The following is a 14,803-nucleotide window of genomic DNA, read 5'->3' as shown; positions in this document are numbered from 1 at the left end:
TCACGCCCCCCCACTGGGGATCGATCCGGCAAAGCGGGCATGTGCCCTTGCCTGGGAATCAAACTGGGGACTCTTCAGTTCGCAGGCCAATGCTCTATCCACTGAGCCAAACCAGCACCGGCGCTAGGTCGTCTTTAAATGACTAACCACCTGGTATGTTAAACCAAAAAAATAATAAACTATTTTAAAACAATGTGCATGCCATCTGAATGCAGCAATTGCTAATATTTTTTTAAATGATTTCATTGACACAGAGGGAAAGGGAAAACCAGAGGGAGAGAAACATCCATGATGAGAGAGAGTCACCCCTTTAGCGTCTAGCTCTTTGTGCATTTGGGTTTTTAATTATGTTTAGCACTAAACAGCCCCACACAAAGCCCAGTGATCATAAAATTCATCTACCATCGCACCAGCGAGAGGACGCTGGAGGGGGAGCCAGAGGGAGACCCAGAAATAAATTTCAGGACATCCATGTTTGCATTAAAGAGAATCACTGATCGGCCGCCTCCCACATGCCCCCTGCTGGCGATCGTGCCCTAAATCTGGGCCTCTAGTAAAAATATATTAAACAGAGAAAGAAAAAGAAAGAGACCTTAAGCCTGAAAATATTAGCCCAGCCCCGGTAAACAAGTCTCGAAGACATTGCTGGAAATAGTTTTCATTTCAATGACCAGCGTTCTTATTGTTTGATCTCCTGAGGTTCGTCCAAAAAAAGAACGAATGTTTGGGGGAATTTGTGCACCAGTGTGGTGCCTTGACCTGGCCTGCGGGGATCAGCCGAAACTCTCTGATATCCCGCGAGGGGTCCCAGATTACGAGAGGGCACAGGCCAGGCTAAGGCACCAAACCGGTGCCCCATTAGGTCTGGGGATGGACACGGGAGGTAGGCCAGCTGGGGAGAGACCACGGGAAGGCTCCAGGGTGTGTCCAGCATGTCTCACTCAGTCCCGATCAGACAGACCCCAGCAGCAAGCTGACCTACCAGCCTGCATGTCTGTCCCTGGTGGTCAATGCCTGTCATAGCGAACAGTTGAGCAACCTTAGTATATCATTTGCATATTATGCTTTGATTGGTTGAACAGATGACCGGTCGACTGGACACTTAGCATATTAGGCATTTATTATATCGGACTGATTTCATAAAGGAAGGGAGCGAGAAACATCAACGATGAGAGAGAATCATACATTGGGTGCCTCCTGCAAACGCCCTACTGGGGATCGTGCCCACAACCAGAGCCTGTGCGCTTGACCAGAACTGAACCTGGGACCTTCCAGAGTCCACAATCCAACCCTCTATCCACTGAGCCAAACAAGCTAGGGGTGATCGGTCAATTCTTGTCTGTGCCCTTACCAGGAATCGAACCATGACCTCCGGGTTCATAGGTCATCCCTGAACCACTGAGAAACACAAGCTTGTCTCAAAATGCTTTTATTGATTTGAGAGAGAGGGAGAGAGACAGAGAGAGACAGCGAGACAAAGAGACAGAGAGTGAAAGGAGGAGGTGGAGGATGAGGAAGAGGAGGAGGGGAACCAGAAGAAGAAGAAGAAGAAGAACAAGAACAAGAAGAATAAGAACAACAACAAGAAGAACAAGAAGAAAGAGATAGAGAGAGAGAGAGAGAGAGAGAGAGAGAGAGAGAGATCAATGTGCCCTCGCACCCCAGGGGTGGCAGATAGAACAACAGAGTTTATTAAAAAGAAGAACAGAAGTATACATGTCCCCCCGGCAGGGAAGCAGGACTGGGGCTCAGGTTGTCAAGATCCAGGGACCCCATCACGTGTCCTGAGAGTCTTCCATCAGTTCAAGGATCATTTCCTCCACGCCATTCTCCTTGATGTGGTGCACGATGCGCCAGAAGCGGCCCATGGGGTCCATGTAATGGCTGCCAGAGTGGAGCGGCCACATCCGAGGCATGGTGCTGGAGGTTAGCTGGCTGGTGGTGAGTGTGATATGCCCACTGGGGATGTCTTCCTGGCGCAACCGTACATGCATTACACCTGTGTCCATGACGAGATGCAGCCATGTGCGCCTGATCTCGTCCTCATACACCAAGTGCCCACGGATCCTCAGGCACTTGGGGTGCGAGGTGAGGTGCACCTTCGAGGGGAGCCTGGCCATGTCCCCTCCGTGGTCCAAGCATTAACAGCCACAGTTCTCAGAGCCTCTCGCTACTTCGGTCCTGGTATCGAAAGACAGGGGATGGGGGTCTCCAAACGCATTTTACCTCGGCTTTAATCTTTATGGTTTTTACGGTTGTGTTTGTGGTTGCCTTTGGTTTACTTTGCAAATTTATAAATCTCTACTTTTCTTTCTTTTTAGCTTTAGATCTCTCTCCTAGAATAAACTGTACTAAACGTACTTAATGTAAAATATGATTCTATGAAGGTAACATGGTCTTATAGAATTTTTAAAACATTTTTTAAATGACAGTTGACATAAAACCTTAGGTTCATTTCAGGGTTACACCCCAATGATTAGACGTTATATAATGGATTAAGAAATCATGCAAGTAATCTCAACCTATCTGACACCATACACAGTTATTATAATATTACTAGAGGCTCATTGCACAAAATTCATTCATTGGGGGATCCCTCAGTCAGACCTTTTGCCTCGCACAGTCTGGGACCCCTTGAGGGATGTTCAACTGATGTCTTAGGCCCGCTTTAGTGCTGCCGTGGAGACTCCTTCCCGGCCCCCATCTCAGCAGCTTTGAGCCTGGATTTTGGCTGAGCAGTGCTCGTCCTGTGGGACTGCACTGTCCATGGGTGGACAGCTCCTTCCATGAGCATCTGACCCCAGTGGTCAGTGTGTGTCATAGCGGCCAGTAGTTCTGCGGTTTTGTCTTTTTGCATATTATCCTTTTATTATATAGGATTGACTCAATGCTCTACTTTATTGTGCCATGACTATTCTTTCATTTTTTTCATATAGTTTTATTGATTTGAGAGAGGAAGGCAGAGGGAGAGAGAGAGAGAGAAAGATCAAAGATATCAGAGAATCATGGATTGGTTGCCTCCTGCATGCCCCCTACTGGGGATCAGGACTGTAAGCCGGGCATGTGCCCAGACCGGGAATCGAACTGAGAATTCTGAGAATTCCTGGTTCCTAGGTTTAAGCTAAACAACTGAGCAATACCAGCCTGGCTCTTTTCTTTTCTTTTCTTTTCTTTTCTTTTCTTTTCTTTTCTTTTCTTTTCTTTTCTCTTCTCTTCTTTTCTTTCTTTTCTTTTCTTTTCTTTTCTTTTCTTTTCTTTTCTTTTCTATCCTTTTCTTTTCTTTTCTTTTCTTTTCTTTTCTCTTCTCTTCTTTTCTTTCTTTTCTTTTCTTTTCTTTTCTTTTCTTTTCTTTTCTTTTCTTTTCTATCCTTTTCTTTTCTTTTCTTTTCTTTTCTTTTCTATCCTTTTCTTTTCTTTTCTTTTCTCTTTTCCTCATTAAAACTTTGTAGTGGGTTCAACTTTTCTTTTTGTCCTGACACCACCAACATCTTTCTGATCATCTCAGAGGGAACTCACAAACCAAAGAACAAGCCACTCCATGCAAATAATATGAAAATAATATGCTTTACCTTTAACAGCTGATACAGGAACAAAGCTAACGTCAGCGTCCAGGTGGGCTTCTTAAGAGAGGTCTTGCTTTTCAAGTGCTGGTGAGTTAGGCAAGACCAAAATATTCAGGGACAGACGGATACCTGAGATACCTGATTGGCCAAACAGAAAGCAAAGAGATAGGTGAAACAGCAAGTCGGATTCCTGAGGTCTCATAACATCACTCATAGAATGATCTCTCCATTCCCCAAACCACAGCCATGCTCTTGGCAAAAGCTGTATGGTTTTTCTGCTACACTCACTGCAGTACTCAAAGTCCAAATTCCTACCTCAGGTAAGACTCCATTCCCAGTCCTTCCTACTCCTCCTCCGATCCATCTTTTTCTTGCCTGTTATTATTGCTCTGAAGGCAAAGGACCGTTCTTCGCTCCTTTACTCTGTGACCGGTGTCTGCTTCCCCCTGTCAAATGCAGAAGAAAGAATATGACCATGATACACATATTCCCGGGGTCCATGTACCAGGAATGTGTCCAGAAAAACAAGATACCACTGACTCACACCCCAGAACCCAGTCCCTGGACACAGGTGGTGGTTAAGAAGGAAAGAGGTTTATTTAGGTGTAGGCAACCTGAGAAGAGAGGGGAAGCTTGTCCCAAAACTCACCTGCACTTCTCAGAACAGGCTGAGACTTTTATAAGGAGGGAGAGGCCAAACAAAGCAAAGAGGCCAGGGGGCGGGGCTTGAGAATTTCTCGATGTGCCCACAGGCACAGTCCAATCTGATAAGGATCTTGCATGTGGTCAGGTGACAGTCCAGTGTGTGTCATCCTAGACGTTGTCCTCCTGGTTCTAAGTTTGAAGGTCAGGAAATCTCAAAGAACTGGGAAGGTCAGAGTTCATACCTTATGAAATTTGTTCCTAGGGTTCTTATACAAAGAGGTTGTTTACCTACAAGCATCATTATTAGTCAGAGTCTGCAGTTACAGGAACAATGTTGAAAGAATGGTGAGGTGAGTTGTAATTCCCATGAATTACATGAATTCATGTAATTACTGTGACATGAATAATGAGATGCTTACTTCTTCTTCAAGGCATTTGCGACCTTTGAAATGTCAAATTGGCCCTGGTTGGTTTGGCTCGGTGGATAGAGTGTCAGCCTGCGAGTTGAAGGGTCCTGGGTTCGATTTCTGGTCAAGGACACAAGCCCAGGTTGTGGGCTTTATCCCAAGAGAGGGACTTGCAGGAGGCAGCCAATCCATGATTCTCTCATCAAGGATGTTTCTAACTCTCTCCCTCTCCCTTTCTCTCTGAAATAAATAAAAATATATTTAGAAAAAAAAGCGGACACTCTATCCAGTGAGCCAAAACGGCTCAGGCGCTAGGTCGTCTTTAAATGACTACCCACCTGGTATGTTAAACCAAAAAATTAATAAACTATTTGAAAACAATGTGCATTCAATCTGAATGCAACACTTGCTTAATACTTTTTTGAATGTATTTGTTGACTCAGAGAGGAATAAAAAGTGACAGGGAGAGCAACATCCATGATGAGAGAGAATCACGGATTGGCCGCCTCCTGCACGCCCCCTACGGGAGATCGAGCCTGCAACCCGGGAATGTGGCCCTGAACGGGAATCGAACCATGACCGCCTTCTTGATAGGTCGACGCTGAAGCATTGACCAACGTTGCTCAGGCTGGAAGTGGAATATTTTGAATATGAGAAACACACTTTAGAAACACATCCCTCACGCTCCCCATGCCTCAGCCTTCGAGGTTTCAATGTGCATTTGCAAACACTTTCCTGCAAGAGGAGAATTTAATCAGCCGTCAGTGATCTCTTTAGTGCAACCATGGATGCCCTGAAATTTAATTCTGGGGCTCGACCCGTGCCCCTTTCCAGTCGCCTCTCTCTGGTGCTATGGTAGATGAATTTTATGCTCACTGGGCTTTTTTGGGGGCTATTTAGCGCTCATCACAATTAAAAACCCAAATGCATCCAGAGCTAGATGCTAAAGCCATACACAGAGCCGGCTTGAGCCTTCAGGGGATGAGCCCTGGCATCCCTCATAATTCCTGAAAGGAAAGAGATGATCAGCACAAAACACCCGTAATCCCCCAAACATCCGTTCTGTTTTTTGAGAGGGTAGTATGGGTTGACGAACCTCAGGAGATCAAACAATGAGAACGCTGGTCATTGAAATGAAAACTATTTCCAGTGATGTCTTTGAGCCTTGTCTACCGGGGCTGGGCTTATATTTTCAGGCTTAAGGTCTTTTGCTTTTTATTTCTCTGTTTAATATATTTTTACTAGAGGCCCGGTGCACGAATTCATAAACCAGTGTGGTCCCTAGGCCTGGCCTGTGGTATCTGGCCAAAACCGCCTCTCTGACATCTCCCGAGGGGTCCCTGATTATGAGAGGGTAGAGGCCAGGCCAAGGCACCCCACCGGTGCACCATTAGGTCTGGTGAGGGACACGGGAAGTTGGCCAGCTGGGGAGGGACCTTGTGAGTGCTCCAGGGTCTGTCCAGCATGTCTCACTCAGTCCCGATCAGCCAGAACCCAGCAGCAAGCTGACCTATCAGTCTGAATGTCTTGTCCCTGGTGGTCAATGCATGTCATAGTGACCAGTTGAGCAACCTTAGTATATCATTTGCATATTATGCTTTGATTGGTTGAACAGTTGACCAGTCGACTGGACACCTAGCATATTAGGCTTATATTATATAGGACTGATTTCATGCAGGAAGGGAGTGAGAAACATCAATGATGAGAGAGAATCATACATCGGGTGCCTCCCGCACACCCCCTCCTGGGGATCGAGGCCAAAACCAGAGCATGTGCCCTTGACCAGAATCAAACCTGGGACCTTCCACAGTCTACAGCCCAACCCTCTCCCCACTGAGCCAAACAAGCTAGGGCTCATTGGTCAATTCTTGTCTGTGCCCTTAAGCAGGAATCGAACCATGACCTCCGGGTTCATAGGTCGTCCCTCAACCACTGAGAAACACCAGCTTGGCTCAAAATGGTTTTATTGATGTGAGAGATGGAGAGAGACCGAGAGAGAAAGAGAAAGAGACAGAGAGAGAGAGAACAGAGTAGGAGGTGAAGAAGAAGAAGACGAAGAAGAAGAAGAAGAAGAAGAAGAAGAAGAAGAAGAAGAAGAAGAAGAACAAAAGAGAGAGAGAGAGAGAGAGAGAGAGAGAGAGAGAGAGAGAGAGAGAGACATCCATGTGCCATCACACCCAGGTCGTGGCAGATAGAAGAACAGAGCTTAGTAAAAAGGTGAACAGAACTATACACGTCCCAACTGCAGGCCAGCAGGAATGGGACTCAGGTTGACAAGAGCCAGGGACGCCATCACATGTCCTACGAGCTGTCCATCAGCTCAAGGATCATTTCCTCCATGTCATCCTCCTTGACGTGGTGCACGATGCGCCATAACCGGCCCATGGAGTCCAGGTACCCTAGGCCAACCTGGAACGTCCACCATGAAGGCATGGTGCTCGAGGTCAGCGGGTTGGTGGTGAGTGCAATATTCTCACGGGGGATGTTTTCCTGGCGCAACCGTACTTGCAGGACACCTCCTGTGTCCATGAGGAGATGCAGCCATGTGCGCTGGTTCTCGTCCTCATAAACCGAGGGCCCACGGATCCTCAGGACGATGGGGTGGAAGTTGAGGTGCACCTTCGATGGGGCCTCAGCCATGACACCTACGTGGTCCAAGGAGCCACAGCCACAGCTTCTCAGCTTCTCGCTACTTCGGTCCTGATATCAAAAGACAGGGGATGGGGTCTCCAAATGCATTTTACCTCGGCGTATATCTTCATGGTTTTTGCAGTTGTGTTTGTGGTTGCCTTTGGTTTATTTTGCAAATTTATAAATCTCAACTTTTCTTTCATTTTTAGATTTAGATCTCTCTTCTAGAACAAACTGTACAAAACATACTTAAGGTACAATATTACTCTATGAAGCTAACATGGTCCTATGGAATTTTAAAAACATTTTTTAAATGACAGTTGACATACAATCTTAGGTTCATTTCAGGGGTACACCCCAATGATTACACATTATATAATGGAGTAAGAAAGCATGCAATTAACCTCATACCCATCTGACACCATACACAGTTATTATCATACTCGAAGCCCTATGCACAAAAATTTGTGCACTCGAGGGGTCCCTCAGCCCAGCCTATGCCCTCTTGCAGTCTTGGACCCTTGGGGGATGACCACCTGATTGCTTAGGCCCATATCCCAGGGTATAGGGCCTAAGGTGGCAGTTAGACATCCCTCCGGCATCCCGGGAGCCCTCGGGGGATGTCCACTTTCCAGCGGGGCACAGGCCTAAGCTGCAGTCGGACATCCTTAGAGCTGCTTAGGAGGCTCGAGAGGCTCCCACCACCACCGCTGTGCTGGCAGCCATCAGCCTGTCTTGTGGCTGAGCAGAGCTCCCCTAGTGGGAGCCCACTGACCACCAGGGGGCAGCTCCTGCATTGAGCGTCTGGCCCCTGGTGGTCAGTGTGTGTGTCATAGCGACCAGTCTTTCCCAGTAGTTCTGCTGTTAGGGTCAATTTGCATATTACCCTTTTATTATATAGGATTACTAGAGTCTCGCTGCACAAAATTCATGCACTTGGGATGGTCCCTCAGTCAGCCCTGTGGCCTAAAACAGTCTGGAACCCCTTGAGGGATGTCCAACTGATGGCTTAGGCCCAATTTTGTGCTGCCGTGGAGGCTCCCCCTCACCCCCTGTCTCGGCAGCATTGAGCCTGGCTTTTGGCTAAGCAGCGCTCCCCCTGTGGGAGTGCACTGACCACCGTGGACAGGTCCTGCCATGAACATCTGCCCCCGGTGGTCCGTGTGTGTCATAGCGGCCATACATTCTGCCGTTTGGTTGATTTGCATATTAGCCTTTCATTATATTGGATTGACTCAATGCTCTACTTTATTTTGCCATGACTATTCTTTCGTTTTTTTTTTTTTCATATAGTTTTACTGATTTCGGAGAGGAGGGGAGAGGGAGAGAGAGAGAGAAAGATCAAAGATGACAGAAATTCACGGATTGGTTGCTTCCTGCATGCCCCTACTGGGGATCAGGACTGTAACTCGAGCAAGTGCCCAGAATGGGAATCAAACCAAGATTTCCTGGTTCCTAGGTTTAAGCTAAACAACTGAGCCACACCATCCGGGGTCTATTCTCTCCTTTTCTTTTCTTTCCTTTTCTTTTCTTCGCTTTTCTTTACTTTTCTTTTCTTCTCTAGTCTTTCCTTTTCTTTTTTTCTTAATTAAAACTTTGTAGTTGGTTCCACTTTTCTTTTTGTCCTGACAACACCACCTTCTTTCTGATCATCTCAGAGGGAACTCACAAACCATAGAACAACCCACTCCATGCTAGTAATATGCAAATAATATGCTTTACCTTTAACAGCTGGCAGAGGAACAAAGCTCACGTCTGCATCCAGGTGGGCTTCTTAACAGCGGTCTTAGTTCTCAAGTGCTGGTGAGAGAGGCAAGACCAAAATATTCAGGGACAGAAAGACACTGGGATAACTGATCGGGAAAACTGGAAGCAAAGTGACAGGTGAAAGAGCAAGTCGGATTCCTGAGGTCTCATTACATCATTTATAGAATGATCTCTCCCTTCCCCAAACCTCAGCCATGCTCATAGCAAGAGCTGTATGGTTTTGCTGCTAAACTCACTTCAGTCCTCAAAGTCCAAATTCCCCCCTCACATCAGACTCCATTCCCAATCCTTCCTTCTCCTCCTCCCATCCACCTTTAACTTACTTGTTCTTCTTGATCTGAAAGCAAATCACCGTCGTAGCTCCTTTCCTTTGTGACCGGTCTCTGCTTCCCCTGTCACCTGCAGAAGTGAGAACATGACCATGATACCCATATTCCCCGGAGTCCATGTATCAGGAATGTGTCCAGAAAAACAAGGTTACCTTAACTCACACCCCAGAAACCAGTCCCGTGAGAAAGGTGGTCGTCAGGAAGGAAAGAGGGTTATTCAGGTGCCGGCAACCTGAGAAGTTGGGGGAAGCTCGTCCCAAAACTCATCTGCACATCTCAGTACAGGCAGAGCCTTTTATAAGGAGGGAGAGTCCAAACAGAGAAAAGAGGTCAGTGGGCGGGGCTTGAGATGTTCTCTACGTGTCCACAGGCACAGTCCAATCTGATAAGGATCTTGCAAGTGGTCAGTTGGCGGTCCAGTGTGCATCATCCGAGAATTTCTCCTCCTGATACTAAGTTTAAAGGTCAGCAAATCTCCCTGAACTGGGAAAGTCAGAGTTCATACCTTGTAAAATTTGTTCCTAGGATTCATATACAAACATGCTGTTTACCTACAAGCTTCATTATTAGTCAGAGTCTTCATTTACAGGAACAATGTTGAAAGAATGGTGAGGTGAGTTGTAATTCGCACTGTGACATGAATGCTGAGATGCCTCAAGGCGTTTCCACCCTTTGAAAATGTCAAATTGGCCCTGCCTGGTTTGGTTCAGTGGATAGAGTGTCGGCCTGGGAACTGAAGGGTCCCTGGTTCGATTCCTGGTCAGGGGCACATGCCTAGGTTGTGGGCTTGATTCCCAGTGAGGGACATGCAGGAGACAGCCGTTCCCTGATTCTCTCATCATGGATGTTTCTAACTCTCTCCCTCTCCCATCCTCTCTGAAATAAATAAAAATATATTTAGAAAAAAAAAGCGCCCACTCTATCCACTGAGCCAAACGGGCTCAGGAGCTAGGTCGTCTTTAAATGACAACCCACCTGGTATGTTAAACCAAGAAAATAATAACCTATTTGAAAACAATGTGCATTCAATCTGAATGCAACACTTGCTTAATATTTTTTAAATGTTTTATTGACTCAGAGAGGAAGGAAAAACGAGAAGGAGAGAAACATCCATGATGAGAGAGAATCACAGATCGGCCGCCTCCAACATGCCCCCTACTGGCGATCAAGCACGCAACCTGGGCATGTGCCCTCTACCGGGAATCGAACCTTGACCTCCTGGTCGATAGGTCGATGCTCAACCACTGAGCCACGCCGGCCGGGCCAGAAGTGCAACATGTTGAATACGAGAAACACACCGTAGAAACACATCCCTCATGCTCCCCAGTCCTCAGCCTTACAGGTGTCAATTTGCATTTTCACACACTTTCCTGCAACAGGAGAATTTAATCAGCAGTCAGTGATCTCTTTAATACAACCATGGATGCCTTGAAATTGATTTCTGGGGCTCCCTTTGGCCCTTCACCTGCCGCCTCTGTCTGGTTCGATGGTAGATGAATTTTATGATCGCTGGGCTTTGTTTGGGGCTGTTTATTGCTAAACACATTTAAAAACCCTAATGCACACAGAGCTAGATGTTAACACCACATACAGAGACGGCTCGAGCCTTCAGGTGACGTGCCCTCGCATCCCTCATAATTCCTCAAAGGAAAGAGACGATCAGCATAAAACACCCGTAATCCCCAAAACATTCGTTCTTTTTTTGGAGAGGGTAGTATCGGTTGACCAACCTCAGGAGATCAAACGAAGGGAACGCTGGTCATTGAAATGAAGACTATTTCCAGGGATGTCTTCGAGCCTTGTCTAACAGGCCTGGGCTAATATTTTCACGCTTAAGGTCTTTTTCTTTCTCTTTCTCTATTTCAAATATTTTGACTAGAGGCCGGTGCATGAATTCGTGCACCAGTGTGGTGCCTCGGACTGGCCTGAGGGAATTGGCGGAAACGGGCTTTCTGACATCCTCCGAGGGTTCCCAGATTACGAGAGGGCACAGGCCAGGCCAAGGGACCCCACCAGTGTCGGATCAGGGCTGGGGTGGGATGTGGGAGGTTGACCAGATGGGGCAGGATCATAGGAGGGCTTCAGGGTATGTCCGGCCCATCTAACTCAGGCCGAGTCAATCAGATAACAGCAGCAAGCTGACCTACCAGTCGGAATGTCTTGTCCCTGGTGGTCAATGCATGTCATAGTGAGCAGTTGAGCAACCTTAGTATATCATTTGCATATTATGCTTTGATTGGTTGAACAGATGACCGGTCAACTAGACACTTAGAATATTAGGCTTTTATTTTATAGGATTGGTTTCATACAGGAAGGGAGCGAGAAACATCAATGATGAAAGAAAATCATACATCGGGTGCCTCCTGCACGCCCCCTACTGGGGATCTAGGCCAAAACCAGGGCATGTGCCCTTGACCAGAATTGAACTTGGGACCTTCTGGAGTCCACAGTCCAACTTTCTATCGACTGATCCAAACAAGCTAGGGCTCATTGGTTAATTTTTGTCTGTGCCCTGACCAGGAATCTAACCGTGACATCCAGGTTCATAGGTCATCCCTCAACCACTGAGAAACACCAGGTAGGCTTAAAATGCTTTTCTTGATTTGAGAGAGAAGGAGAGAGACAGAGAGACAAAGAGACAGTGAGAGAGAGAGAAGGGGGAGGAGGAGGAGGAGAAGAGGAAGAAGAAGAACAAGAAGAAGAAGAAGAAGAAGAAGAAGAAGAAGAAGAAGAAGAAGAAGAACAACAACAACAACAACAACAACAACAAGAACAACAACAACAACAAACACAAGAACAACAACAACAAAAAAAAAACAGGAAGAAAATCAACAAGATGAAACAGAGACACAGAGAGACATCAATGTGCCCTCATACCCTGGGGTGACAGATAGAACAACAGAGCTTAGTAAAAAGTGAACAGAACTATACACGTCCCACCAGCAGGCCAGCAGGACTGGGGATCAGATTGACAAGAGCCAGGGACCCCATCAGATGTCCTACGAGCCTTCCATCAGCTGAAGGATCATTTCCTCTATGTCATCCTCCTTGACGTGTTGAACGATGCGCCAGAACCGGCCCATGGAGTCCAGGTACCGGCTGCCATACTGGAGCGACCACATCGAAGGCATGGTGCTCAAGGTCTGCGGGCTGGTGGTGAGTGCGATATGCTCACTGGGGATGTCTTCCTGGCGCAACCGTACTTTCAGGACACCTCCTGTCTCCATGCCGAGATGCAGCCACGTGCGCTGGGTCTCATCCTTGTACATTGAGGGCTCATGGATCCTCAGTAAGATGGGGTGCGAGGTGAGGTGCACCTTCGACGGGAGCTCGGTCATGACCCCTCCGTGGTCCAAGGAGCAACAGCCACAGCTTCTCAGAGCCTCTCGCTACTTTGGTCCTGGTATCGAAAGACAGGGGATGGGGTCTCCAACCGCATTTTACCTCGGCTTTTATCTTTATGGTTTTTACGGTTGTGTTTGAGGTTGCCTTTGGTTTATTTTGCAAACTTATAAAGCTCAACTCTTCTTTCTTTTGAGCTTTTGATCACTCTCCTAGAACAAACTGTACAAAACGTACTTAAAGTGAAATGTGACTCTGTGAAGGTAACACAGTCCTATAGAATATTCAAAAGATTTTTTAAATGAGTTGACATACAACCATAGGTTCATTTCAGGGTTACACCCCTTTGATTACACATTATACAATGGACTAAGAAATCATGCAATTAATCTCAGACCCATCTGACACCATACACAGTTATATTACTAGAGGCTCAGTGCACAAAATTCATGCACTTGGGGAGTCCCTCAATCAGGTCTGCGGCAACTCGCATTCTGGGACCCTTTGAGGGCTGTCCAACTGACAGCTTAGGCCCGCTTTAGTGCTGCTGTGGAGGCTCCCACCAACCCCTATGCTCGGCAACTGTGAGCCTGGTTTTGGATGAATGGCGCTCCCCCTGTGGGAGTGCACTGACCACCTGTGGGCAGCTCCTGTCGTGAGCATCTGCCCCCAGTGGTCAGTGCGTGTCATAGCAACCAATAATTCTGCTGTTTGGTCGATTTGCATATTAGCCTTTTATTATATATGATTGCATAGACTCATACTCTATTTTACTGTGCCATGACTATTCTTTCATTTTTACATATAGTTTTACTGATTTCAGAGAGAAACGGAGAGGGAGAGAAAGAAAGGTCAATCATGACAGAGAATCACGGATTGGGTGCCTCCTGCATGCCCCCTACTAGGTATCAAGACCGTAACCCGGGCATGTGCCATGACTTGGAATCAAATTGACATCTCCAGGTCCTTGGTTTAAGCTAAAAAACTGAGCTATGCCACCCAGGCCCTTTCCTTTCCTTTCTTTTCCTTTCCTTTCCTTTCCTTTCCTTTCCTTTCCTTTCCTTTCCTTTCCTTTCCTTTCCTTTTCTTCTTTTCTTTTCTTTTCTTTTCTTTTCTTTTCTTTTCTTTTCTTTTCTTTCCTTCCCTTTCCTTTCTCTTCTTTTTTTATTAATTAAAACTTTGTAGCTGGTTCAACTCTTCTTTTTGTCCTGACACCACCACCTTCTTTCTGATCATCTAAGAGGGAACTCAAAACCATAGAACAAGCCACCCCATGCAAATAATATGGAAACAATATGCTTTACCCTTAACAACTGGCAGAGGAACAAAGCTAACGTCTGCGTCCAGTTGGGCTTCTTAACAGCGGTCTTGCTTCTCAAGTGCTAGAGGCAAGTGATAGAGGCAAGACCAAAATATTCAGGGAAGGACAGATACCTGTGAAAAATGATCAGACAATCACAAAGCAATGAGACAGTTGAAACAGCAAATAGGATTCCTGAGGTCTCATAACATCACTTATGGAATGATCGCTCCCTTCCCCAAACCTCAGCCATGCTCTTGGCAAGCGCTGTATGGTTTTGTTGCTAAACTCACTTCAGTCCACAAAGTCCAAATTCCTCCCTCAGATCAGACTCCATCCCCAATCCTTCCTCCTCTTTCTCCCATCCATCTTTTTCTTACCTGTTCTTCTTGCTCTGAAGGCAAAACACCGTTCTTCGCTCCTTTCCTCTGTGACTGGTCTCTGCTTCCAGCTATCACCTGGAGAAGAAAGAAAATGACCAAGGTACACATATTCCTAGAAGTCCATGTACCAGGAATGTGTCCAGAAAAAACAAGGTTCCCCTGACTCACACCCCAGAAACCAGTCCCGTGAGACCGGAGGTTGTGAGGAAGGAAAGAGGTTTATTCAGGTGCCGGCAACCTCAGAAGATGGGAGAAGCTCGTCCCCAAATCCATCTGCACATCTCAGTGCAGTCAGAGGCTTTTATAAGGAGGGAGAGGCCAAACAGAGCAAAGAGGTCAGGGGGTGGGGCTTGAGAAGTTCTCTATGTGTCAACAGGCACAGTCCAATCTGATAGGGATCTTGCAAGTGGTCATGTGTCGGTCCAGTGTGCGTCAT

The 14,803-nt window shown here is 46.6% G+C and overlaps 3 protein-coding genes across 3 annotated transcripts; all 3 read right to left on the bottom strand.

Moving 5' to 3' along the window:
- Nucleotides 1-1,775: 1,775 nt before the first annotated feature.
- On the bottom strand, nucleotides 1,776-2,120 carry LOC308511089 (protein p13 MTCP-1-like; the record flags this gene model as incomplete). Its single annotated transcript, XM_081081102.1, has 1 exon — nucleotides 1,776-2,120. The coding sequence occupies one exon, from the start codon at nucleotides 2,118-2,120 to the stop codon at nucleotides 1,776-1,778; it is 345 nt and encodes a 114-aa protein (XP_080937228.1).
- A 4,796-nt stretch (nucleotides 2,121-6,916) lies between these two features.
- LOC308511088 (protein p13 MTCP-1-like) lies at nucleotides 6,917-7,255 on the bottom strand (the record flags this gene model as incomplete). The annotated part of the gene is made up of 1 exon (XM_081081101.1): nucleotides 6,917-7,255. The coding sequence occupies one exon, from the start codon at nucleotides 7,253-7,255 to the stop codon at nucleotides 6,917-6,919; it is 339 nt and encodes a 112-aa protein (XP_080937227.1).
- A 5,086-nt stretch (nucleotides 7,256-12,341) lies between these two features.
- On the bottom strand, nucleotides 12,342-12,680 carry LOC308511087 (protein p13 MTCP-1-like; the record flags this gene model as incomplete). Its single annotated transcript, XM_081081100.1, has 1 exon — nucleotides 12,342-12,680. One exon carries the CDS (start codon nucleotides 12,678-12,680, stop codon nucleotides 12,342-12,344), a length of 339 nt encoding a protein of 112 aa, XP_080937226.1.
- Nucleotides 12,681-14,803: the final 2,123 nt, after the last annotated feature.

This window comes from Myotis nattereri, assembly GCF_964212035.1.
Source record: "Myotis nattereri genome assembly, chromosome: X".
Lineage (NCBI taxonomy): Eukaryota > Metazoa > Chordata > Mammalia > Chiroptera > Vespertilionidae > Myotis > Myotis nattereri.
Note: the sequence above shows the minus strand (reverse complement) of the source record. Positions and strands in the feature narration are given on the sequence as shown.